The 25,179-nt window shown below is 47.0% G+C and overlaps 1 protein-coding gene across 1 annotated transcript in view; it reads left to right on the top strand.

The window, feature by feature from the left end:
* Positions 1 to 25,179, top strand: part of LOC147673983 (fatty acyl-CoA hydrolase precursor, medium chain-like) — a 419,415-nt gene that overhangs the window by 290,193 nt on the left and 104,043 nt on the right. Inside the window, exon 11 of the mRNA XM_086945068.1 lies at positions 10,145 to 10,292. Coding sequence (XP_086801194.1) covers positions 10,145 to 10,292 — 148 coding nt within the window. The remainder of the gene's footprint in view (positions 1 to 10,144; positions 10,293 to 25,179) is intronic.

The following is a 25,179-nucleotide window of genomic DNA, read 5'->3' as shown; positions in this document are numbered from 1 at the left end:
TCGGGGGCATCCTCTGGACTCAAACACTGGGCGCTCTAGCCCCATAAAATAATCCATCCCTGCCTTCCATATGTTCAGCGGGGGGCTCGATCACTCTTCCATGCTCGTGCCAAATCCCGTTTGGCCACGACAAGACCCAGCAATAAGAGGTGGCGCTTGTAGGTATTCCCCCCCACGCCCTCCAGCACATGGAGAAGGCCCAGTCGATGAGTACGGGGAAGATCCCATCCGACACCTCCGACAGACAGCCCCATACACCACTCCAGAACCTGATCAGGCCAGCACAAGACCATACAGTATGCAGCAGAGTACCCATCTCAGCTCCACATCGCAAACACTCCGGGGATCCAATCAAACCTGCTTTCCACAGCCGCTCCCGTGTATAGTACGCCCTATGCAGATATTTAAATTGGACTAACCTGAGACGCACCGCAATAGCAGTCCCACGCGGGGACTCCAAAGCCCCCCTCCAATCATCCTCATCCAGGGGTCCAACGTCCCCTTCCCAGGCTTCCTTTAATGTAAGTAGAGAAGAGGAACAATGAATGACTATGGTTTGATGAATACGTGACACCTTCTTATCACCCAGGTCACCCATGAAGACTTTCGCTTCCAGAGGGCTGAACTCCGGCAGCGACTCCAGACCCACCAAACTGGGCTTGAGCGCGTGGCGGAACTGCAGGTATTTGAAGAATTGGGTATGAGGCATATGGAACTCGTCTCTAAGCTCCTGTAACGACTTAAGGGCTACTCCGGACACAGCATCTCCCAGCGAAGAGATCCCTATAGAGTCCCATCTGCCAAACCCCGGCAACGAGGCCAATGCGGGGAGTCGCCCGTTTTTCCACAGAGGGGTCTCCGCCGTCAATCTGCCCCACCAGCCCATGCGACGTAGCGCCTGTCGCCATATCACAAAAACCACTTGCGTGGCACGGGGCAACCGCCTCCGTAGTCTGGCCGAGTGCAAGATCGTGTGCAGTGTGTTAACACCCATCAACGAGTGATCTAAGGCGTAAGCCAGGTCTCCTCTATCTCCGTACCACCATTCATTCAACACTAACAAGTGGGAGGCCTGGCAATACGACAGCACGTCCGACGCTGCAAGACAGGAAGCAGGTACGCAGCGCCACTCTGGCGGCACCTCCAGCCATCAAGAAGCGACCCAGGACAGAATTGACTTGCCGGAACCACTGAGGTGCGACCAAGTGCGGATGGTTCTGCAGCTGATACAAGAGGCATGGGAGTGCGACCATTTTAAAGATTGCAGACCTACCATATATAGTAAGAGGCATCCGGGACCACGTTTTAATGTCCGGCTGGACCTTCTCCCATACCGGTATCACATTGCGCTCCCAAGAGATCGCCGCAGACTCGGACAGGAACATGCCAAGATACAGCATGCCTCCGGCCGCCACCTGCAAGGCTGACGCCCAGCACCCACAGGGTGGATTTACGTGGGTTAAGATAAAGACCCGATACCTCGCCAAAAATGCGCATAATTTCCAATACCCGGGGGCCCGATCTATCCAAGTCCGTGAGGAAGAAGAGGACGTCTTCTGCATAAAGTGCGATCCTGTCAGTGAGTCCCCCGTCCCACCTGAAGACCCGTAGCTGCCCGTCGATTCGCACCCAAGAGGCCAGGGGCTCCATGGCCAGCGCAAAAAGGTACGGGGACAGCGGGCAACCCTGACGGGTCCCCCGACCAATTGGAAACCTCTCGGAAACCGCCCCGGAGACTAGCACGGGCGCCGTAATGTCAGTGTATAGCAGCTTGAGATACAAAATAAACACCAGGCCCAGGTTAAGATGAGGCAGGAGCGCAAATAGGTAGGTCCAGCTCACAGAATCAAATGCTCTATCAATATCTGCCAACAGTAGGGCTGCCCGCTCCCCCGTTGCCCCCATCACGTCCACTTCCGTCTGCGCCCGTCTAATGTTGTGCCGCTTTGCCCAGCGCGGCATAAAGCCAGCCTGGTCCGGGTGGACCAAATCAGCCACGTAGGGGAGAAGACGATTCGCCAACGCCTTTGCCAGCAACTTAGCTTCAATGTTAAGCAAAGATATAGGGCGATACGAGTCATGTCGGTCAGGCGGCCTACCCGGTTTCTGAAACACCACCACTTCAGCGTGGCGCCAGTCAGCTGGCAGCCGACCCATCTCCCGCGCTGCCTCCAACGCAGCTCTATAGTGGGACCCCAATTGGAGTTGGAATTTCTTGTAGAATTCACACGGGAAGCCACTCGACCCGGGTGCCTTCCCTGTGTTGAGCTGTCCCAGCGCATCACCCAGCTACTCCGCCGTAAGAGGGAGGTCCAATACCGCTCGCGTCTCGTCAGAGACGGCCTTCGGGGGAAGGTCAGCAATAAATTTATCGACCGCATCGGCCGGAAGGCAATCCTGCGGCGCATATTGCCCCGCGTAATATCGGGCAAAACTAGCCGCCAATTCCACCGGATCCGTCATTGTGACAACGTCTCCATCCGTGAGTCCCGGCAGCGTAAGTGGCTGCAGGGTACGCTGACACAACCTATGAAGCATAGTACAGGACTTGTCTCCCCACTGATATATCCTACTTCGCATGGCTAGCCACGCCTGTCGGGCCTCATCCAATAACACAGACGCATAGGACTGTTGCGCCTGCAGGAGTAGCCGCACCGCCACATCGTCTCCCTCCCCCTGGCACCGCCGCTCAAGAACCTCCACACACGCCGCGGCTGCAACTATGGCCTCCCGACGTCGGCGACGGGCCGCCGCACACCACGCTATGTCGACTCCCCTCAATGTGGGCTTCATGGCCTCCCAGACCACCGTCACATCCACGTCCGCCCCAAGGTTCTCCTGCCAGTATTGGACATTCGCTCCACGCATATGATGTACATAATCAGCCTGCTGAAGATGCCATGAGGACATCCTCCACCGAAACGGTTGTCTCCTCCAATGCAATTCAATATCCACGGCTACCGGGGAATGGTCAGACAACCCCCTAGGCAAGATACCTGCCCCTCGCTCCCTACTCAGAAACGCACAGGGCACAAAGACACAGTCCAGTCGCGAGAAGGAACCATGCACAGCTGAAACATAGGTATACTCTCGGACCTTAGCGTGCAAGTGTCGCCAAACATCCACCCAGCCCAACCCTTCCACCATTGCACTCAACTGGGTGGGGGTAGCAGCAGTCAGTGTCCCCTGCGTTCTCCGACGGTCCATACTCGCATCCATCACATCATTTCAATCTCCTCCCAGTACCGCCAGGGACTCTGGGATTTCTGCCCACACCACAAACAACCTCTCAGCCAGGGACCACTGCAACGGGGGAGGGGCATATATACTCCCAAACACAACAGATTCCGTACCCACCATTCCCTTCACAAAGACGTACCGACCCTGCGGGTCTAGCCACTGTCGCTCATGAACGTAAGCCAACCTGCGATGGACCAAAATGGCGACCCCCCTGGAGCCCCTAGAAAACCCAGCATCAAAAAACCTGTTGGTAGCCAAATCGTTGCAGACTGAGCACTTTCGTCCCCATCATGTGCGTTTCTTGTAGAAGTAAGACATCCGCTGCTTCCCTCTTCCCCCATCGCAGAATCGCCCCCCTCTTAATTTTATCCAACATCCCCCTAACATTTCAACTCAGTATGCGTATGGACGCCCTGGGGAGCCCCGGAGTTGATGCATCAGCCATGATCCCAGGGGACACAAAACCCAGCTGCAGGCCCGAGTACACAGCACAATCATTAGCGAGGCATTAGAAATCACGTGCACCCCCCACCAACCCCCCCTGACCCTCCCACCCACACCCCCCCAGAACATCCCCCTCAACTCCCTGTCCCCCTTCCCCTGCCACCCACCCCTATACCTCATAGAACACTGAAGTATCTGTCGCAGCATGGACAACCTCGGGCCCAAAACAGAGCACCCAAGGCAAACCATACCAATGGATCCCAACTACCCACTCAACCAAGAAGAACCCCCCCGCCAACTCCCACCCATGTAGGAGGCAAGAAGCCCCTGTATACAAGCTCCCTGAACCCCACCCCTCAGCCCCACACAATCACAAATATGCAGAGCGAACAGTCTCTATACACTCAGTCCTCAACTGGTTGATCAGCAAAGCACAGCCATCCGACCACTCCCAGCAGGAACCCACAATACCAGCAAACAAACTCGCCCCCCGATGTCCTTCAATGATCCTTTCCGGAGTGGTCAGAGTCAGCAGGCGCCCCGTCCTGTGTTCCACTGCGAGAAGAGGAGCGCTTCCGCGACCTAGATCTCTAAAACCTGGATTTTCAATGCCACTGACACTTTTTGTCTAGCTTTAATTTAAATCTTCCACTTTTCTGGCATTTTCAGATACACCTCATACTCCCGTACTGAATTCCTATATGGCTTACTTGCTTCTTCCTCTGTGACACGTCTGATTAGCGCCAAGATGCTCCGTGGAGTGTAAGTCGCGCTTTATAAAAACTTAATCAATCAATCAATCTCCTGTTCCTCTTGCTCCGGACACTCTGGTCACCCCGCTCCTGTGATGAGCCCCTCGACGGACCTGGATTCAAGCCCGGTTGGGCATGCGGCCGGACCCTCACCGTCTCATCTGTCCACTTGAAGACCTTCTCTGGGGTGTCAAAGAAGTGACTCCGTGACTGGAATACCACCCGTAGGCGGGCCGGATAAAGTAAGGAATACTGGAGCTTCAGGCCTCGTAGTTTCGCCTTGACAGCTATGAAGGAGTGTCGTTGTTGTTGTACCATCCTAGTATAGTCCGGAAAGACCATGATCTTCTGGTTCTCGAATATAAGAGAGTCCTTTGCCCTCGCCTCTCGTAAGATAGTGTCTCTGTCATGGAAGTTCAGAATCTTAGCTATCACCGGCCGGGGCCGCTCCCCGGCAGGCGGCTTCTGCGTCAGGGCTCTATGTGCACGCTCTATTACAAAACAACGTGACAGAACATCCGGAGGGAGCCAGCTCTCCAGCAACTGGGACAAGAAGTGTTCCATATTCCCCTTCTCGCATCCTTCGGGAAAACCCACAAAGCGAAGGTTATTCCTGCGCGCGCGCCCTTCGGCATCCTCCACTCAGAGCGCAAGGCCTTTTTGAATGTTTTCCATCTCAGCCACTTTCTGCTTTAAGGTCCCCACATCGTCCTCCACACTCGATATTCTGGATTCCGCCTCCGTGATGCGAGTCACTGCATTGCGAAGGTCCTGACGCAGCAGGGTCACATCGGCCCCAACCGCTCCTATTTTGGCGTCCAGCATGTCCCTGGATTGAGTTATCGCCGCCATGAGCGCTGCGTTGTCCGGCCCCGCCCCCTGCCCGCCTCCAGATGCCCCAGGACCCCCACTCGGCCCGGTGATTTTATCAATGGGCCCCTGCTTGGCGGGCCCACTGCCTCCTCCGCCTCTGGTCATGTCTGAAGTGCACAGGGAGGCTGCCCTCTTTAGTCCGCTTGCAAGACGCCTCAGCTCGGATTCCCCGCGCCACCGATATTGACAGGGGCTACACCACACTAGTCTCACCTGCCCCCAGGTGCACGGCTCCTCCACACAGTCATCCTCCGTTGTTCAGGGACACCCCAGGCCCCTATGCAGCTCTGCCCTCCTGTCCAAAGAATATAGCGTGGTCCCGGCCGGGCTGTGTCTCCTCGCTCTATGACCCACTGGTCAGGATGCTGCCCCTTCCAAGGAACACCACTGCTCCGGCAGGGGGACTTCCCTAGGGCACTCCCAGGTTGCCCGGATCAGCCAGACCCACGCACGTCATCACTACACCACCGGCCCTGTCAATTGCCGAGGTGTGTGTGCGGTCGCGTTGTGCCCTACAAGGGGCCTCGTGGTTCCACTCCAGACCCCTCAGCGACCGGCCGCAGGCTTCGGACTGCAGGGGCCCCCTCAATCCACTGCCCAATCGTCTGGGGTAGTCCTTGGGCACACCAGCTGTGGGACGCAGCCTCCCAACCCCTCGTCCACACACACGGGGGCCCCGAGAACACTCACTTCTCTCTCCTCGCCGCCGCCACCACTGTTTCCGGACGCCCCAGGGCTCGGGCGCTACACCTGCGTGAGCCTCAAGCCATCCACTGGTCAGGGGTCCAAAGGAGTACAGCAGCTCTATGCCAGGCACACTGGGCAGGGCCGCGCCCCGGGGGCCACAGTGCCGCCGGTCTCTCCGCCTCGCCGCCCAGGCCGCCGCTGGGCACCACCACTAGCAGCCGGGGACCTCCAAACTCGAGGCCCCGGTCTCTGGATCTCAGTGCAGGCCGCAGCCCTCGTCCAACGCCTCCGCTGCGCGGGCCACCACACCTTCAATAGAGGGCACCGCTGGGCTCCTACTCTCTGCTCCGCCGCCGATCAGGGGCCCAGGGCCAGGACCAAAAGTCGAGGCGGCAGGCCCGCGCCAGGATCTCCCGTCTGGGAGTCGCCAAAGTCGAGGCCCCGGCTGTGCTCGCTGGGATAGGCCGCCGCTATCGCCACTCCAGGGGGCCCGGGAGCTCCACACGCCGCTCCGGAAGGCACCCCCCGCTGTTCGCCACTGTGTCTACTCTTGTGGGCTGCAGATCAGGTCCGGGAGCCAGGATAAATGATCGGATTAATGTCGGGCTGGTGGGAGCTCTAGAAGGCTGCGTCCACCATCTTCGCCCACGAAGCCACGCCCCCTCGAGTGGGAGCAATTTTAGTTCTCTGAGTGCGGGTGAGATGTGACTCCAGTGACCACTCTGGCTGGTGCATTGAGGGTAGTTTTGAGGGGAGCTAGGTGGGATTTTGCTGTACCAGTGAGGACCTCATTCCCATAGTCGAGTCTGGATAGCACCAGTGATTGAGAGGTTTGTTTGAGGTCCTTGGACGGGATGAAGGGTTTTATTTTATTAAGTAGCTTCAGATTGAGGAAGGCACTCTTTGTGGGGTTCTTATTGTGTTTGGCCATATCAAGGTTTGGGTCTAGGGTGATTCCTAATGATTTTACAGAGTTAGCCAGAGTGAGATTGCCATTGAGAGCATCAATTGCTTTTAACCATTCTACAATTTGAGGGGTTTCTTCTTTGTTGGAGATGAGAAGAATTTCAGTTTTGTCTTGGTTGAGTTTTAGGTGGTTTAGTGAAAGCCAGTGTTGGACTTCTCTTAGAGTGTCATTGAGTCTCTGAATGTCATCAATGGAGGAGGTTTCCAGATAGATCTGGGTGTCATCTGCATATAGGTGGAAGGGGATGTTAGCTTTTTTGAGTATGGTGGTGAGGGGTTCCGTGTATATGTTGAACAGTTGTGGGCCGTGCACTGAAACTTCGGGGGCACCCCTGCTGACAGGGTGTAGGCCGGACGTAATGTTTTTGATTTTTATCCTTTGGGAGTGGTTGTGTAAGAAGGAGGAGAACCAGTGTAGGACCACCTCATCTACACCTACCCTTTCGTGAAGAGCCTTGATGAGTAGATTGTGATCAACTGTATCAAAGGCTACCGATAAGTCCAGGAGAATGAGGAGTCAATATTGGACGGTATCAAGAGATTTGTGGATATTGTCCACGATGTTACGGATTGCTGTCTTGGTGCTATAGCCTTTTCTGAAGCCCGATTGGTGGGGATCTAGATGGTTGATGCTGTCCATATGCTGAGTCAGTTGTAGGAGAATGCACCTTTTGAGGATTTTGGATAGGAGGGGGTGATTGGAAACGGGTCTTATGTTGTTCAGATCACTGGTGTCAAGGCCTAGTTTTTTCAGTATTGATGTGACTTGGCCGACTTTGAGGAATTCAAGTATGACGTTGGTTCTCAGGGAGCTGTTTATGATCTTGCACCAGAACGGGGCTAGGGAGAGTTTCAGCTTTTTGGTCAATTGGGTGGGTATAGGATCTAGCACATGGGAAGTTGGTCTTGAGGTGGAGATTAGTTTCAGAATCTCAGCTTCCGAGATGGGGTTGAAGGATTTCCAGGCCTTTGTGGGGTGCTTGCGTGTGCTGTCTTCGGTCTCTGGGGCCATGCTTTTGCAGGAGGGATTGAGGTTGATGTCCAGAAAGAGCTCAATCTTGGTGATTTTGTTGTTGAAGTAGTTGGTGAACTTGTCACACAGGTCTTTGGAGGCCTGAACTGAGGATGCAGGGGGCTTGATCATGTTGAAGAGTTCTTTGGGCCTGTTTTTTGCGTTGCAGAAGAAAGTTTAAAAAGTACTTATGCATCTTTCTATATACCCTAATTCACCCCATTTTTCTCTCTTTCTCCCACGTGAACATGCAAAAATGTTCTATTTTACCCATCTTACACTCCCAGTATCCACAGCTATCTATGTTCTCAGATACGCATCCCGACAACATTCTTGATGCTCACCTTCCACATGTCTTGATTCCCCCCTTTTTTCACCTCTCATTTAACCACCAACCCTCTCCATATTATCACCCCCCCCCCATGGTACCGCAACAATGCAGCAGCAAGACCACCTTACTTTGCGCTTCATTAGGTTATTGAGGTTAATTCGCAATAGGAGATCAATTGCAATGCAGTCTTCTTCCCCCTCCTCCCCAAATCTTATATCAAATACTTCTTCCAGTTCTTAAGAGGCATATGTTGCATAATTCTTTCTTTAAAATATGTATTCAGTCATTGTAATTATGTAACTAATGTTGGTATTTACAAGATGTGATTTAAAAATAAAATACTGTGAAAATTAATAAAGAATTTCAACACAAAAAAAAATTCTGAAGGCGATGTCAAGGTCTGTTAATGACCTCACATGCTTTCGTTTTCTGATTCTGCCTGAAGTTTTACCACACTCAGGTGATGAGCCTTCCTCACCAAAGCATATCTGCTGAATAATTAGTACCTGATTTGCTCTAGTATAACGATGTAAATAAAGGCTGAGTTGGGTAAGACATCTTTAAACCTTAGAAAGATGCGCATTCCTCACAAGAAGTAGAGGAATTGATTTCAAATTAACCTGGCCCATAAGCAAGGACAATGTCTCAATATTCCATAGATTGGTTGATTTTACAGTGAACATCTAGCCAGTTCTAATCACTTCTCACTTTGTTTCTCATTACACTTATGCTTTGCATAATACTGTCGCAGATTGCGAATGGAACCCTCCTATTTGGCCTTCCGCAAACAACTTAAAACGCTGCTATTCCCCAATTAGTGAGTCCAACTCCACCCTCCCCCTTCTGAGCCATCCTACAGTTCACAGCGCGGGGATGCCTTCGGGTCACCAGGCGCTCTATAAATCCTTAAATAATAATAATAATAATAATGTTGCACCTCCCTATCTTGGCCATTACCAATATACTACATACCAATAGTGAAATGCACAGATGAGACATACCAATAGTGGAATGCACAGATGAGATTAGGTAGCTATTTCATTAGATTTGCTGTTACCCTTTTCACTTAATTTTCTTGGCCTGACTTCTTGACTACTTTTCACCATTCAAGAGAATTAAACATTCTACTATTGTTGACTACACACACTGTCATAAGTGACCGTTCTGTGGACAATTTTATATACATTTTTTGTTAATCAAAATACCTTGTTTTTATTGTTTATAACTTTATTTTGCTATCCTTTTATTTTATGTCATTGGCATATGCGGTGTGTTAAATTTGATATTTTCTAATAATTAAGCGACAACATTTTTGGAAAAACGTGATTACTGTTGTTTGACAAATGGAAAATTCTAATAAAATTTTAGCAAAATATAGTTAACCAATCAACAACAATGGAAAGTATTTTTCACTAATTTGATGTAATGAGTTACAAAAAGAAAACAAATCTGCAAGAGTTTTAAATAAAAATGTGCATTATACCAATGCCTATGTAACAAGACATTCAGATACAATTGTATCTATTTCTAATGCTTAAATTCTCATGTTTACTTGTTTTATACAGTGTGCACTGAAAAGTAAATTTTTGTTATTAAGTAATGGAGCAATTACGAATTTGATATCGAACTGCAAATGTAAAGCGATCATGGAGCCAAATCTAATTAAAACATGTCTATCTCTTCTAATATTTCTAATAAAGTAAATCTCATGTGAAGTAAAAATAAATCACGATTGATTTGCAACGTAAAAGAAAAAGATTTGCTTTTGGATGGTTTTTTTTTAGACATGGAGGGTAAATAGTTGTACAGTAAAAAAATATAGATTCTCTTTTTTTCAAGGGATTGCACACTGATTTCGTGGATATGGTAACTGAGGAATATATGGGGGTTACTGAAGACCCCTTTGAGATTAGAGACGGTTACCTTGAAATGCTTGCGGATATTATGTTTATAAATCCTGCTATTAAAACAGCCAAATATCACAGAGGTAAGTAAACGGGCACTGTCAACTGAATAAATCACAACACTCCATTGAAGCTTTGATTGCAATTGTAAGATGAACATATACATATTTCAGAACTAAATCATTCATCAGCTGAAATGATTTCTCTGTATGTCAGTAAGCCTGCTTTGTAAGGACTAGGAATTTTCCTTCGAGGTTGGAAGAAAAGTGGCATTCTCCATAAAGTTCCAGCTACCCAGTTCCATCAGCCTCATGGTTTCCCCACCTCTCAAGAGGTGGAGTAACCGCTGAGTTTCTGATGGCGAAACGAAAGGAAATTCAATGATCAGAAACTCCTTGTGGCAGCTCTTCTGCCACAAGATGCTTGCTTTTTGTCAGCGGAAGGCTTGCTCTGTATAGGCAAAGCCTTCCAAAACTGATGTTATGTTAATGTTTGTGACCACTGTGACAAGCTGAGAAACCTCCCTACATGTTAGGGATGTTGCTTTTATGCTTTACAGCATGAACCCCTCGCTTTTGGGTGGTGTTTCTGTAAAACAAAAACAATGCTCATATTGCAACATGACATAGATCCTGTCCGGCTTTGCATTTTCATTGAAAGTGCTCCCCCTGTGATGGTACTAGCACCTGTTAAATAATACTTACCAAATTGTTGGGGGTCTCTGTGTATAGTGGGCCCCTGACTGACCTTAAAAGTGGGTATTTCGGTGTCCCCGTGGTCTGGCGGATGGTCTGTTATTTTATAAATGCACCTTTCAGCCTATATAAAAGCAACAACGTGTGGTACTTACTAACTTTTGGACTCATTTCAAATCTGATGGGCTGAAAACGGACCTCACTGTGTATAATTTCCCATAGTATGTTTCACCATAAAATCTAAGTATTTGATACATTAGTGAATGCTATTTAAGCATGTGCACCAATACTTCACATGGGTGCATGCTGGTAGATGGCCCTAAATATGTGATTTTGAGAGGAGCATAGTAAAGCCTGAGCTTAATAGTGCTCCACATACTTTGGCTTGTATTCTTACCACCTACCTCCCTGTCGATGGACTGGATGTTGCTGGTAGTCGATAAGCTGTGATTGAACTCATGATGTTTTGTGCAACTGCATCTGCTCTGGACTTTTCTCATGCTCTAGGATTGCTACTTCATGTGTGCTTCGTTTGCATAGCCCACTCCATCAGCTTTTGTTATTCTTCATCATCCAATGGGCAGCTCCATTTACATTCTTCACATAGTGAGGACATGCCATTCCACCAGGCTCCCACTTTAGGCAGAAGATGTCTAGAAATTAAATATTCTGATAAGAAACTAATTATTTTGTTGGTGGAGAAATTAACTAAAAAAGATGTGTCTTTGGCCACTTAAGGCAAAACCCACAGAAACAACGTAGACTATATTGTGGAAGTCCATTGAGATAAAAGTAAAACAAATAGACATTTAACCTTAAGATGGGATGACCTGCAGAAGAGATGGGATTGCCTAACAGGCTTGCCGGTAGCAAGGATGCTGACCACCAGCAAGAAGTTCCAGCCACAAATGGAACCCTCACAACACCCACTGGTCACCGGTTGATAAGAACCATTTTGTAATTGTCCTGTGAGCCTAGTCAAAATCAATATCTTGGAGGAAGAAAGCTCTACATATGAAGTGTCAGGTGAGTCATAGGTTGTTTTGTTAATAGACACATTCATTTCAAAATAGGTTCGTGCATGGCTGCAGGCTTCCAAGTATATTAACCAGTAGATCATGGATCAAAATGTGTTTATTCTGGGCCAAAGGCCATAAAACTTAATAAACAATGAAATAAATGTGCATCATCCATCTGCACAGGAAGTGACATCATTGGTTTCTCATCATCCATCTGTAAGGGAAATGACATCACTGGTTTCCCACCAAAACTATCTTCACCTAATAGTGTCAGCACACAACAAAGCCAAACCCATAGGCACCCATCCATGCCCCACCTGTGTCCAGGGCCATGACCCCTGGTCCTCCTGCCACCCACCTCCTCCTGCCACTTCTACACCATGACCCTCCACTCCTTGAATCCCCGTTGTATGTCCCAGAGCTGCTGCTGCACCTCACCACTCAACACAAAAGGTGCATTTTTCAGCACCACCTGGGATTTCACATGCACCCTTTCACACCCACCTCACTCCCCCTTGCACCTCACAAATAGCATACTCAACACACACAATCACACACCACAACTCTCACTATACTGCACCACTCCCTGTCCTGCATCCTCCTCAACACTCTCTCCCTCACTAAGCACACCAGAGAAATCTGGTATCTGCTTTACGACCACCCACTGGACCTGTTCTTCTTGACCGAAACCTGGCTGAATCTCTCATCAGCCTCTGTCATCACCATGGCGGCAGTTTTCTCCAGATATTAGATTGCAAGACATCACTGAAAAAACATACCCGATGGCAGAATCACTATCATTCTCAAAGAATTAATTCAATGTTTCACTACCTCAGAAAGCACCACTAGAAAAATGGAGCACTTGACCTTCAAATTCCCCCTCACGGCCAACCATGAGTTCATCCTTCTCAGTGACCTCAACTACCACAAAGAAAAGGACCTCACTGATCACAATGCGACCACCCTCCTAGAGGACCTGTCCGACTTTCGACTCACCTAGCAAGTAGAAGGCTCCATATATGCTTCTGGACACCTACTAGACCCCACCTTCATCAGCTTCAGCAGCATCACAGTAGACAAGCCTACATAAATCACTTGGTTCAACCACACCCTCGTCAAATTCAGCATACACATCCCACTCCCCTGCAGAAACACCATCACTAAATCTCTATGACAGGACTGGAACAATGTCTCAGAAATATCCTGGACTTCTCACCTTCTACACCACCGGGCTCAATGAAACAGAAACCTCCCTGAATCCATCCCCAACTTCAATGCCTGGATCACTGCCTGTGTAGATACCCTGGCTCCTCTAAAACCAACAAAGTCATGTGAAACAAACCCAAAAAAGTTCACATACGCAAGAACTCAAGCTCAGCAAATACCACTGCAAGCAAATTGAGCACAAATACAGGCAAAGAACACTTACAATCCACCCTCACAGTGCCATCAGCAAATCAGAGACACTAAACGCTCCACGCTCACTGACCGCATTGAAAGCAGCACCAACGGCTCTAAGGAAATCTTTCCCATAGTGAAAGTTTTCATCTCTCCCACAGCAAGTTCCACCAGCCAAACATCCTCTCAGGACCTCTGCACCGAGTTGTCCCTATTCTTCAACAACAAGATCAACAGCATCCATGACAGCTTTGACCCCTAACTAGTCCCTTCCATCTCTCCTGCTGAACTCCCCCGACACCCAAAAGGCAATCCTGACTACCTGGCCCACCATAACCTCTCACAAAACCGCAATAACCATGAATTCTATACAAAAGATTAGACCGCATTAGTGCAGCTATCAACCTGATTCAGAATTACTCAATCTTCCCAGCAACCTACACATACACCAGGAAACATGCCACAGTACTCTTCTCAAAAATGCATCAGAAGATTCAAATATGCTAGCCAACTACTGGTCTATATCTAGGCTGTGGGGTTTTAGGTTTAAACCTATAATAACTGATAAAACCCCACTGAAAGATAAATAGCCCTCACCGGTGGCAACATATAAACACTGAAAAAACACCTGCACAACCAAAAACTAAATGCCATTCAAAGAAAGGAAAAAGAGAGTGAAAGAGACATTTTTTTCTTCTTGATGTCAATACAATGTAACTTTCTTATACAAGCTAGCAGTAAGGAAGTGTTGTTTCTTCTTCCTTTTACTTTTTTCAGTTTTGTGGCCTTTGGACTAGAGATGCCGGGTTTAGTTTCATGTTGTAGGTCTAGTTTAATTATTGTATAAACTGTATAGAATCAGAAAATATCAAACTCATATTTGAAATTTTGGCTGCATTTTATTCTTTCACTGATAGGTAAAATGGCTGGTTTCATAAAAATCTTTCATAATATGTGTCATCACATTTACCCTCAGAGAATGGGTAAAAACCCTTAATACATCAGACCATAGTTTCTAGTGAGTCAGTATTGATAGTAGGTGAATTGCCAACACCTCAGGCTTTAAACATTCAATGCAAGGTATAGTGACAAGTATGTATATCAGTAAGCATCTGGGGTGCTGGTGAAAACATGACACCGGACTTTTGGAAAGCATTGAACTCAGTGTCACTTGTAAGGCTCTGCAAAAAAGATTCTTTCCACGTTCAACAAAGATTGGAGTGATATTGTTTGTATTTGCAGTGATTCAGCTATGTATATGTTATGTTATGTTATGTTAAAATGGGACTTTTATAGCGCAACGGCTACTCCAAGGGAGTGTCCCGGCGCTTTGAGCTCCAAAAACATAGAGGAGAGCATGAAACATAACAGTAACAGAAAGGGGCCTAAAAAAGGAAAAGATTATCCAGCAAACAACCAGGTCTTCAGGTCTTTCCTGAAAACAAGCAGATTTGAGGTATTGCGCAGGAACAACGGTAGCGAGTTCCATAGCTGAGGAGCGAGGAAGCTAAAAAATGTTCTGTGATGACCTGTCAAAATTGATACCCGAGCTGAAGTGATTTCCTGTAGGAGATCCTTGCCACTTGTGGGATGGTCTGCTGAAAGCATATTTACCATCTTCAGAGTTAATGAGGGATGCTATTGACTTTTTAGTCCATTCTAGTGCACTGTTTTCTTATGCACAGGAACTAAAACGCAAATATTTATCATTTCGTGCTTTATGTGGCATCAAAGAAAGAGTCATCCCAACTGTGTCCCTTAGCTGATGGTTCTCAGCCCAAGGGGCTATGAATGCTGAGAGGGGCTTTTCACAGAAGATTACATGGGTAGGAAAGAGCGAGCACACATGTCCCAAAGACTCACTGAAGAAGTATTGTAGGGTGTACTACAATAAGATTAATTTGCAAAAATCTATTTGGAACTCATATATACTATAAGTACACTGTCTATATACCATGTTCTTTGAGTGCAGAAAGCAACCAATAATAAAAGCAAAACGTTCCATAAACACCGGAAAAAACTTTTTCTGTTGTTTTTAGTGGCGCGAAAATGTGTAACCACTGATAACAACTGTTTTTTAAGATATTGAAAACACTGAAAAAACCCCACCAGAATTTACCAAAAATAGAAACTGAAAACAGGACAGCCTATCTATATCCCTGCTACCCTTCCCAGCACAAGTCATTGAAAAGATGATAAAAAAATACCTAGTCAGCCACCTCAACGACAACCACCTCCTCGATGCAGCTCAATCCGGATTCAGGCCCAAACACAGTATAGAGACAGCCCTCATTGTCGCCATAAACAACACCAGGTTGATCTTGAACAGAGGTGACAGTACAACCCACATCCTACTGGACCTTTCTGAAGCCTTCCAACCCCATCATTAGCCAACCACTGCATAATATCAGCATTCGAGGAACCACACTTTGCTGGATTTTCTCCCTCCTGACAGGCCACACCCACTTGGTCAGCCTGGCCTTCTTCACCTCAGACGCTGTTAACCTCATCCATTGAGTTCCTCAACGATCCTAACTCCAACACACCCTTTTAAATACCTACATCACCCCAATAACAGGTGTCATGTGCACCCAGGGAATCAACATTTTATCCTATGCCGATGACACCCAGGTCATACTCTCCCCTCTGATAGGAGAGCAAACACTCAGAACCATTTTTCTGCCCGTATTACCGGAGTGGCTGAATGAATCTAAACTAAGTGCCTCAATCTCAACATAGACAAAATGGCAGTAGTAATCTTTGTTGAAGTCACCTTACTCTGGGACTCCACCTGGTGGCCTGCCAAAATCCAGCCCACACCCATTCAAGCAACCCATGCAAAGAACCTCGTAATAGTAATTGACAGCCAAGTCAACATGACAATCCACGTTAATGTAGTCTCCACCTCCTGTTCCACACTCTTGAGATGCTAAAGAAGAACTTCAATTGCTTCCCACCCAACAGTCGTAGAATGCCACCCATGCCCTCATCACCAGCAAGCTAGAATACGGCAACAAACTCCATTCCAGAATCTTCGCTTCATAAATTACGTATTTATTTGAAGGAGTGAAATCCCCACCCAAGTACCAACCACAATCCTAGTCAGGGTGAGCCATAAAAGTAACTTAGAGGCAGTGTGTTAGTTATTTAGGCAGCATTCAAACAGTAATAAAGCAAAAAAATAACACAAGAAAAATTCCACATTGTTTTAGAAAAATAGACAAGATTTAAATAAACAAAATGACACAGCAGCGGATTTAATCCAATCAATAGAACCAGAGTTGTGTATTTTTAAATTTCTTCAGTGAATTCTAGAACTTGAAAGATCAAAGCACCAATCTACGGTATCTGGTCATGCAGGACTGGGACAAAATCACATGTTAAGTTAGACCACGATGGTGCGCAGTTTGGATATGTGATGTCGATTGGGCCCCTTTCTCGCCTTGCCTTTGAACTTAGACGAAAGGCTGAGAAAAAGGGTAGGAGAAGGTAGATTTCCTCGGGGCATGGCAGCAGACTATGTCTGAGCAGTAGAAGTCATCGCTGAGGAGCACTTAATGTGGTCTCGCTGAAGCCATTCACGATGGCAGGGGAAAGCTCTGAAAGGGAGAAGCCAGATTTCAACTTCGTTGATGGGGATTATGTCACCAATGAGCCCGGTGAAGGTTATTTATTTTCGGACTTGGACAACTTTTTGGAAGTTAAAAACTTCCTCGGTAACAAAGTTGCAAGCTATATTCAAAGAGGGCTTTATGAGGCCAGATGCTGTCACTCGGATGCTCCACTGAATACGATTTGTTGATGTGGGGAAGAATGTAGTGGGAGCTATCAAAAAGTCTAATGTTTATCTGACACTTTTTGGGGGAAAATGTCTAAGTCTCAACTTTTAGGGTTAGACAGGAGCAGCACCTCTAATACCACTTCCAATGGTCCAGGACCAAGGGCGGCACCACTTGGGGGGTTAGGACTAACTCTAGCAGACGCCAGGTGCAGGGTTTAATGTCTCTGGAGCTTTTATTGTCCCTGTAGCTCACACAAGAGGCCAGCAAACTAGCCTTTGGAGACACTCTGGCAGTTCTGGGTTCAAGGAGCTGATCCTTTCTCCTTCAAGCAGCAAGGCAGACCTCAAGCAATGGAGCAGCCTTCTGAAGAACAAGGCAGGCCTCAAGCCGCAGGGCAGTCCTCTGGAGTACAAGGTTGTCCTCCTGAAGTCTTCCACAGGTACTGGAGTTCACTGAAGAGGTGGTGCAGGAGGTCCAATATGTATTCATAGTGTCAGCCTTTGAAGTGGGGTTGACATCCTGGCTACCCCAACATCTGGTTTTGAGACATTCTTCCCATCCCATGCCAAGGCTCCAAGTAGGGTGGGGTGACAAAAGACTGGTTCTATTGTGTGTGTGCTAGAGGCAGACCTTTAAAATGTAATTGGTGCACAGAATACTTCTACCCCACTAATTCCGTCAGGATGGCCCATCAGTCTCAGTGTCTAGGAGGAATTCATAATGGCCAGCTGCCAAGCTAATCACAGTCATGTGACCCAGGACACAGGCACCAGACACCAAATGGTTAGGACAAGAAAGTACAAACTTTCTAAAGGTGTAATTTTCAAAATTGTGAATTGAAATATGACTTTACCATTAAATAGGATTTTAATTCACAATTAATTCGAGTACACACAATATCACTATCTGTTCCCAATAAAAAAGGTAGTACTCAATAAATGTAATAAGGTGAACCTATATTATTCAATGGGAGAGACAGGTCTCACAGTAGTGAAAAACTAATTTAGTTTTCCACTACCAGGAGGGTGACTTAAATGTAATAAAAAGGGAGTTTTAAGTTTAATCCTGAAAAGGACTTTATTTTTGCAAGTCGAATTGATAGCTTATAATTGTACAAAGACTGCAATGACAAGTCTGAGTCATGTTTTAAGGGGCTAATTAAATGTGTGGCACAATAAATGCTGCAGGTCCACTAGTAGCATTTCATTTATAGGTCCTGTGTACCCGTAGTACCATATACTAGGGACTTATAAGTAAATTTAATATGCTAACCAGGTGTAAGCCAATTTGACCACTTATTAGGGAGTTAGCACATGCTCTTTAGCACTGGTTACCAGTGGTAAAGTGCACAGAGTCCTAAGGCCAACAAAAACGATTTCAGCAAAACATGATGGGAGAATGCAAAATGTTTGGGGGAAGACCACCCTATGTCTGACAGATCTTACAGTCAATATTGATGACATCAATATAGGATCATAAACAGAGTATGGCTTCACTGAACACTGCATGTGGTTAGAAGAAAGATTTGATATTTGACAGTGTCACCTGGGATAGCTGGAATTTTATTTGCCAAATGGTGCAGTTTTACTCTCTGAGCTATGATTATTTGTAATTCGAAATTATGGTCTCAACTATTCAGGCTGGTTTGAGTGCATTGCCTAGACCTCTGAGAATATGATTACCAATGGTGCATGTAAAAATAAACTGAGCCAGTAAGGTTGGCCAAGACACATAGGATGTAAAGTCAAGTTTTCAAGATGCTTTTGGGTTCTACACCCACCCCCATTGATAGCTTTTAAAACCTATGGTAAATTAAACCTTTTAATGCACATCAGGCTATTATCATGAGTTAATAATGAATAACAAACAAAGACAATTTTACAGGGAGAGTTAGGAGGTGCTTTGGCAAGGCTTTCTTGAAACGGTTTGAAGAATAGAATATTTTAAAATTCATTGGATCAATAACATTGCTCAAAAATGGAAACAGTTAGCAGACAACTTAACCCTTGAAAGATATTTAGACGGGTGGCCTAACAAAGGACCCTTGGAAAAAGATTGGCCTGTGGTGTATTTTATTCTCACGGGTTTTCAACATTGATCACAAGTGAGCGCAAAAATATATTTAGAAACTTTGAAGTAAAAGGTGTCTTTTACAGGATACTGGGATGGCAACATTCATTAGAACTGTCAGATGAAAATGGAATGAGATTTCCTGTAGGCAGCTTTTCGGAAACATTTAGCAAGTGGTCAAACGACTTTCAAACTCAACAGAGTTTTGGAAGCAAACTTGGCAAACATGACACCCTCTTCATTACTGTCACCCTTGCCACAACAAAGGACGGGTCCAGGACTTCAAGCCCCAGCAGCATCGCTGCCGTCCATTGCCACCCATGTCATGCCTGCATCACCAGCTTCGCCAGGTGCCAAGATTAAAAACCTCGGAGGGCTCCCGCAGCGCGGGACACCCTCTTCATTACCATCACCCTTGCCATAACAGAAAATGGGCCAGGACTTCTAGCCTCAGCAGCATCGCGGCCATCCATTGTCGCCCACATCACGCCCGCATCACCAGCTGCGTCAGGAGGCATGTTAAAAACCTCAGAGGGCTCCTGCAGCACGGGACACCCTCTTCATTACCGCCACCCTTGCAGCAACAGAAAATGAGGCCAGGACTTCTATCCCCAGCAGCTACACAGGCGTCCATTGCTGCCCACGTCACGCCTGCATCACCAGCTGCGCCAGGAGGTGCGTTGAAAACCTCGGAGGGCTCCGGCAGTGCAAGACACCCTCTTCATTACCGCCACCCTTGCCGCAATTGAGGACGAGGCCCAGACTTCAAGCCCCAGCAGCATTGCTGCCGCCCATTGGCATGCACGTCATGCCTGCATCATCAACTGCGCCAGGAGGCACATTAAAAACCTCGGAGGGGTTCCCGCAGTGCGGGCCGCGTCCGGCCCAAGCTCAGGCCAAGAGCGGGACTGCCATTGCCCATCATCGCCCGGAAGAGGCTGGGCTGGGCTACCCCCCTGTCATCTCTAGCACGAGGACTTGGGCTGTTAACTTCTAAGGTACTGTTTGGCACTTAGGCCCTTGTCTACTTACTGCCCCACATTTGCTTTGCCCTTTACTGAGTACCACCCCGCAGATTTGACCCGTTCACTTACTGCCTGCTCTATTGACTGCCTGGCATGGGGAAAAGGAAAGGGACTGAGGTTGGGATTGGAGGTGCCACAAAGAAGAGATCTAAGAAGTGGTCCCAGGCTCCAGGGCATGAAACTGGGAACAAAGGGGTGTATGGAAAGAATGTGCTAGACCGTATTGAGTACATCATTGCTGACTGTGAGGAGCTGCTAATGTGACCTGCTCTGGCCATTGACACCCTCACCCCTGGAACCACCATCAATCCCGCCCACCCACACACTTCTAATGCGTCCAACTATACAGGGTAAGGGAATATATACCAAACTTATTTAAGAAAGTGGCTAACAAAACACAGTAAACACTACTTCCAGAAGCGCTAAAAGATGGCCCTTATAGCCATCCATCAAGTGAAGCACGAGTCTCTGATAGTGTTACATTAGTCGACCTTCCCTTGAGTAATCATTTTGCCCCTCTTGCAGAAAAACTGGCCATACGCGTTGATCATAGTGACCCAGATCCTACACATGTAACAGAAAATGAGCTAAATACTAACTCCTTCCAGGGAGAAAGGGAGACTGTCAGCAAATTAGTACTTAGATCTCTAGAGGGATCTAGCTGCCTTTAAAGGTTCTGTCGAGACTTTGACTATCTTAGTGTCAAAAATCTCCCACAAAGTAGAAGAATGTAGCAGACCCCAACCCCCCCTTCAGTGCCCACCTCACTTAATCATGCTAATTTGAGGATGGGCCTGTATTTTCCCCCTGCAAGCAAACCGGCCACAATGCACTGACTATGAACCCTGCCGTCCAGCTCGGCCCACTTGATTGCAACGATAGGGCACCTGGTACCGCACTATCTGCCCATAGGTATCAGGACGACCAAGGGGGGAATTCTGGGGATGCACCACGCGACCTAGCTTGGCATGGGATGATGACAAAGCAAGAGCCTCAGAGATTGAACACAAGTTGCAATAGGACATCTTTACCCCCAACTATCCCAATTACCTCACCCTATGCACATTGTTCCCCCGCCTACACCTATTTATTTAACCAATATTCCCAAGATGGACTTCAAAAGCTCCAAACATGAGAATGGTGAAGCCGTAAAAACAAAGCTATCCATTGGCTGAGGCACACTAGGGATTGTAGATTTATAATTAGGGATGACATTGTCGAGGCAAATAGATGCGTCCTTAAACAAAGTCCAGCTGATGCAATAGAGCTTATTTTAGTCAGTGATCATCTGGTGCATAATCTAGTTTCCCTGAAAGCTAGAACCTTTCCACCTCCTGTTCCAAATATCTGGCTGAAGCTAAACATCCTTTCTACAATTGAACAAGCTAAAACTGCCTCCCAGGCCCCTGGGGACTCCCCTACCTCTACTTTATCTCAGAATGACTGACTACTTCTGTCTTCTGCCAAGGATCTCATGTGCATCTCTAGTATGGACTCTGTGCGCACTCCACCTATAACACTCATTCACCAAGAGGACCCCCTCCAGGAGCTTGAGAGCATGCCGTCAAACCTACAGTTGGTCTTAGCTACAACCACAATGACAGTGACGAGTGATCACGTGCAGGCCAGTGGTCAAGATAAACTTGGCTATCCCCTGAAAAAGCTGATTCAACCAATCTCTCCAAGTTCTCTCTCCAATAACCAATGCCAGGATTTTGAAAATAGTGTTGTGGAATGTGGCGAGCATTAGGGGGAAACTTGACTGCCCCCACTGCCTCGTGTTTGTCAACCAAGATGAGGTCTGCTTATTGCAGGAAACATGGAGCTTGACCCCCACGTTCATCCCTGGGTTCATAGACCGGCTATTCCATCTAAACATGGCTGGCCATCAAGTGGGTTGCTTGCTCTAATTAGCATCACATTAAACTGTGATATCAAATAGCCCAGATATCCTTGGGATTAGGCAGAATAGTGGCAAGGGCAAGTCCATTGATATTTACAATGTGTATGCCAGAATACTACAGGAGGAAGCTCCCCAACTTTCCATGCCCTGGACAACTTATTGAAAGCAAGACAAGACGGCCACCCCTAAATAATCGGTGGTGACCTTAATGTTACATTGGAGCCACTCGACTGGGTTGAGTCTTATGATGTGAATGAGGAGGATAAAGTAGGGTTGGTACCACCTCTGGAGCTCAACCCTATTAAAAAATGGTCACAAGCAGCACTGTAGCTGAATGTTATATCCTTGGAACATAGGCTAAGGGCCACCAACAGGAGAACCAGCTCCGACAAAGGAGGGGGATGACCTATAGTTGACTCAATGGGTCGAGTAGGATTGATTACCTACTTGTGGATATCACCCCATGGGCTCTAGTACGAGACATAGTTATTATCCCGTCCTGTAACAGTGACCATAATCCCCTTAGCTTGACTGTTGATGATCCATGGGGCAAAAAGCGGAGGGTCTCTTCTATTTCATTAAGCATTAGGGAGGTGATCCCTACACATGATAAACGCCGGCTCAAATGGCCCGCTATTATGGCAGATGAACCTAAATTTAAATTAATCAAAGATGATTTAGAAAAGCTTCTGCAGATTCTGTCAATAGCGACCGCTGACCCGACTACGCAGATTAGATGCAGCATCCTCCATAGGGACTTCTTTGACCATTTGGCTAGACTCTTTAATGTTCCCGTTCAAAAGACTAGACCAAAGCAGGGGAGATTATTAGTAACAAACGTGGGGTTTAATAAGGAGTGTAGGGTGTTGAGAGGGAGATTGTATGCAGCCATCAGAAATAGGAAGGACCCAGGGCACTTGAAGTAAGGAAGAAATACAAACAGGCACAAGCTAAAGCCAAGAGAGAATGGGATGAAATGAGATGGGAAGATCTTGGGGAGGCCATCCAGCATCCAGATAAAAGGATGTTCTGGTCCCTCTTGTCTAAGGGCAATTTTGAAAGACCTCCCCCTTTGAGTAATAACATCCAGCTGCGGAGGGGCATAAGCATTTTAGTGATTTGTATTCCATTAATAATACTCTTGACAGACCCCAGATGCTTCAGGACATAGGTTACCCAGTATGTAACCTCTCATTTAATAAAGAGGAAATCCTGTCTCCCTTGGATGCAATTATACCTGCGAAAGCCCCAGGCCTGGGTGGCATGACTGGTGACCTATTCTGTGCAGACCGGGACAACTGGGTCATATATTTTAAGACACTGGCCAATGACATCGCTGGTGAGGGAAGATCCCAGACTCGGGGAAAGAGGCTGCCGTAATACCCATTTTTAAGAAAGGAGATAGGTCGAAGCCCTCCACTTACCGTCCGATCAGCTTGATCGATTGTGCCCAAAGTTCTTCTGCCGTTCTCTTCTAGTTAAGCTCCAGGACTGGATGAATGAGAATGACATCCTCTCTCCACTCCAAGCGGGTTTTCGGCTGGAGACCAGCACTACCGATCAAGTATTTTGTCTTGTTATGCTGTATTGGAAGGTAGTTGTGTTGGGCAAGGGTAGTCTATACCTTGCCTTTATAGATTTAAAAACAGCCTTCAACCATGTGCCAGGGATCTACTGTGATGGCTGCTTAGGGATATGGGAATGCCCCTGGCAATCCTGGAACTCCTCATCAGGTTGCACTAAGAAAACTTTGCCCGTGTGAGATGGGGAAACCAGGGTCAAGCCACCAAGCCTATTAAGATCCAACGGGGGTCCGTCAGGATGGGTTTTAGCCCTACACTTTTCTCCCTGTATGTTAAACATGTAGCTGATCTCTTGTGCTCCACTCCAGCTGATGCTCCACTCCGGAATAAAGAATTTGACTGGCATTTATTAATGGCACCAGAGCACTTAGTCAAGAGCACTGACTGATGGTTAGGGTCCATATATAATTTGGCTATCTGATCGTCCTCTACCAGGGCAACAAAGTAATTTATTTCTTTACTCTGGAGGAGGTCTCAACCACCAAATTATGGGATGTCCGTCAGCCCAACAGACATGCAGTTCCTGTAAATGCATGAGAAGTTGCAACACAGCTCTGTTTAACATGATGGAGCCATGCTGCAAAGTTTCTAAATCTTTTTTATTTTAAAACATAAAACCTCAAAGTGGGTTTTTGTTTCTGAAAATAAAAAAAATGTGTCTCTCACTATGTGAGTCATCTTTCATAGCTAGGGGGCATTTTTTGATTTTTTTCTGCCCCTTACTTCCAGGTTTTCCCTGGCGGTGACAGGTAGTAAAAAAGCTATATTTCCGCCAATCCAAATTGCGCGGGCAGACCTATAGCCAGTTCTAACACTTCCCTTACTCCCTCTGGCAATCAGGGAAGTTTAGCCATGGCAGAGAAGGAGTAGTATCTGCTGTGGCCAAACTATCGCCTGCCATCTTCAAATTCTGGTAGGGAGACCATTATGTTGGTGGTAAGAGTATGCTGTTGCAACAGAGTGTGCTTACCACCAACATATAAATCAGGCCCCAAATGCTAGGATAACTCAAAAACATCTTTTCAACACCATTTAAGTGAACTTTACACCATATACATTTGTAAACAAATATTTGAAAATAATCAAACCATCTAAAATAATGCAATAACAATGGACCAGATTATGTAACAGGATTGTCTTTATTCTGCAGTACAGAAAAGGTAAGCTGTGCGGTATTTTGTGAGAATAGATGGATATTCTATTATACGTATCTAACACACATATGCCCTAATTATTATGAGAGTGCATCTAATCCTGCTTTAATGCAAATTCCTGTTTTTGTCTTAAATGGTTGCTAATAGCCGCAACAGGTAGCAGGCGGGGTGGCAGGGGAACTAGAGAGAGGGAAAGACCTTTGTGTGGGGAGAGGATGACATTGAGTGGCTCCAGTCCACAAAAACTGTAGAAGGTGTGAGAGACTGACGGAGAGGCAGGATACGAGTGGGAATACTAAGGATGAGCACTGTAGTTGGGGTGGGGGGAGAGAGTGAAGGGA

Source organism: Lissotriton vulgaris, chromosome 12 (assembly GCF_964263255.1).
Source record: "Lissotriton vulgaris chromosome 12, aLisVul1.2, whole genome shotgun sequence".
NCBI classification, from domain to species: Eukaryota; Metazoa; Chordata; class Amphibia; order Caudata; family Salamandridae; genus Lissotriton; species Lissotriton vulgaris.
The sequence above is the reverse complement of the archived record's forward strand: the minus strand, read 5'-3'. Positions and strand labels throughout refer to the sequence as shown.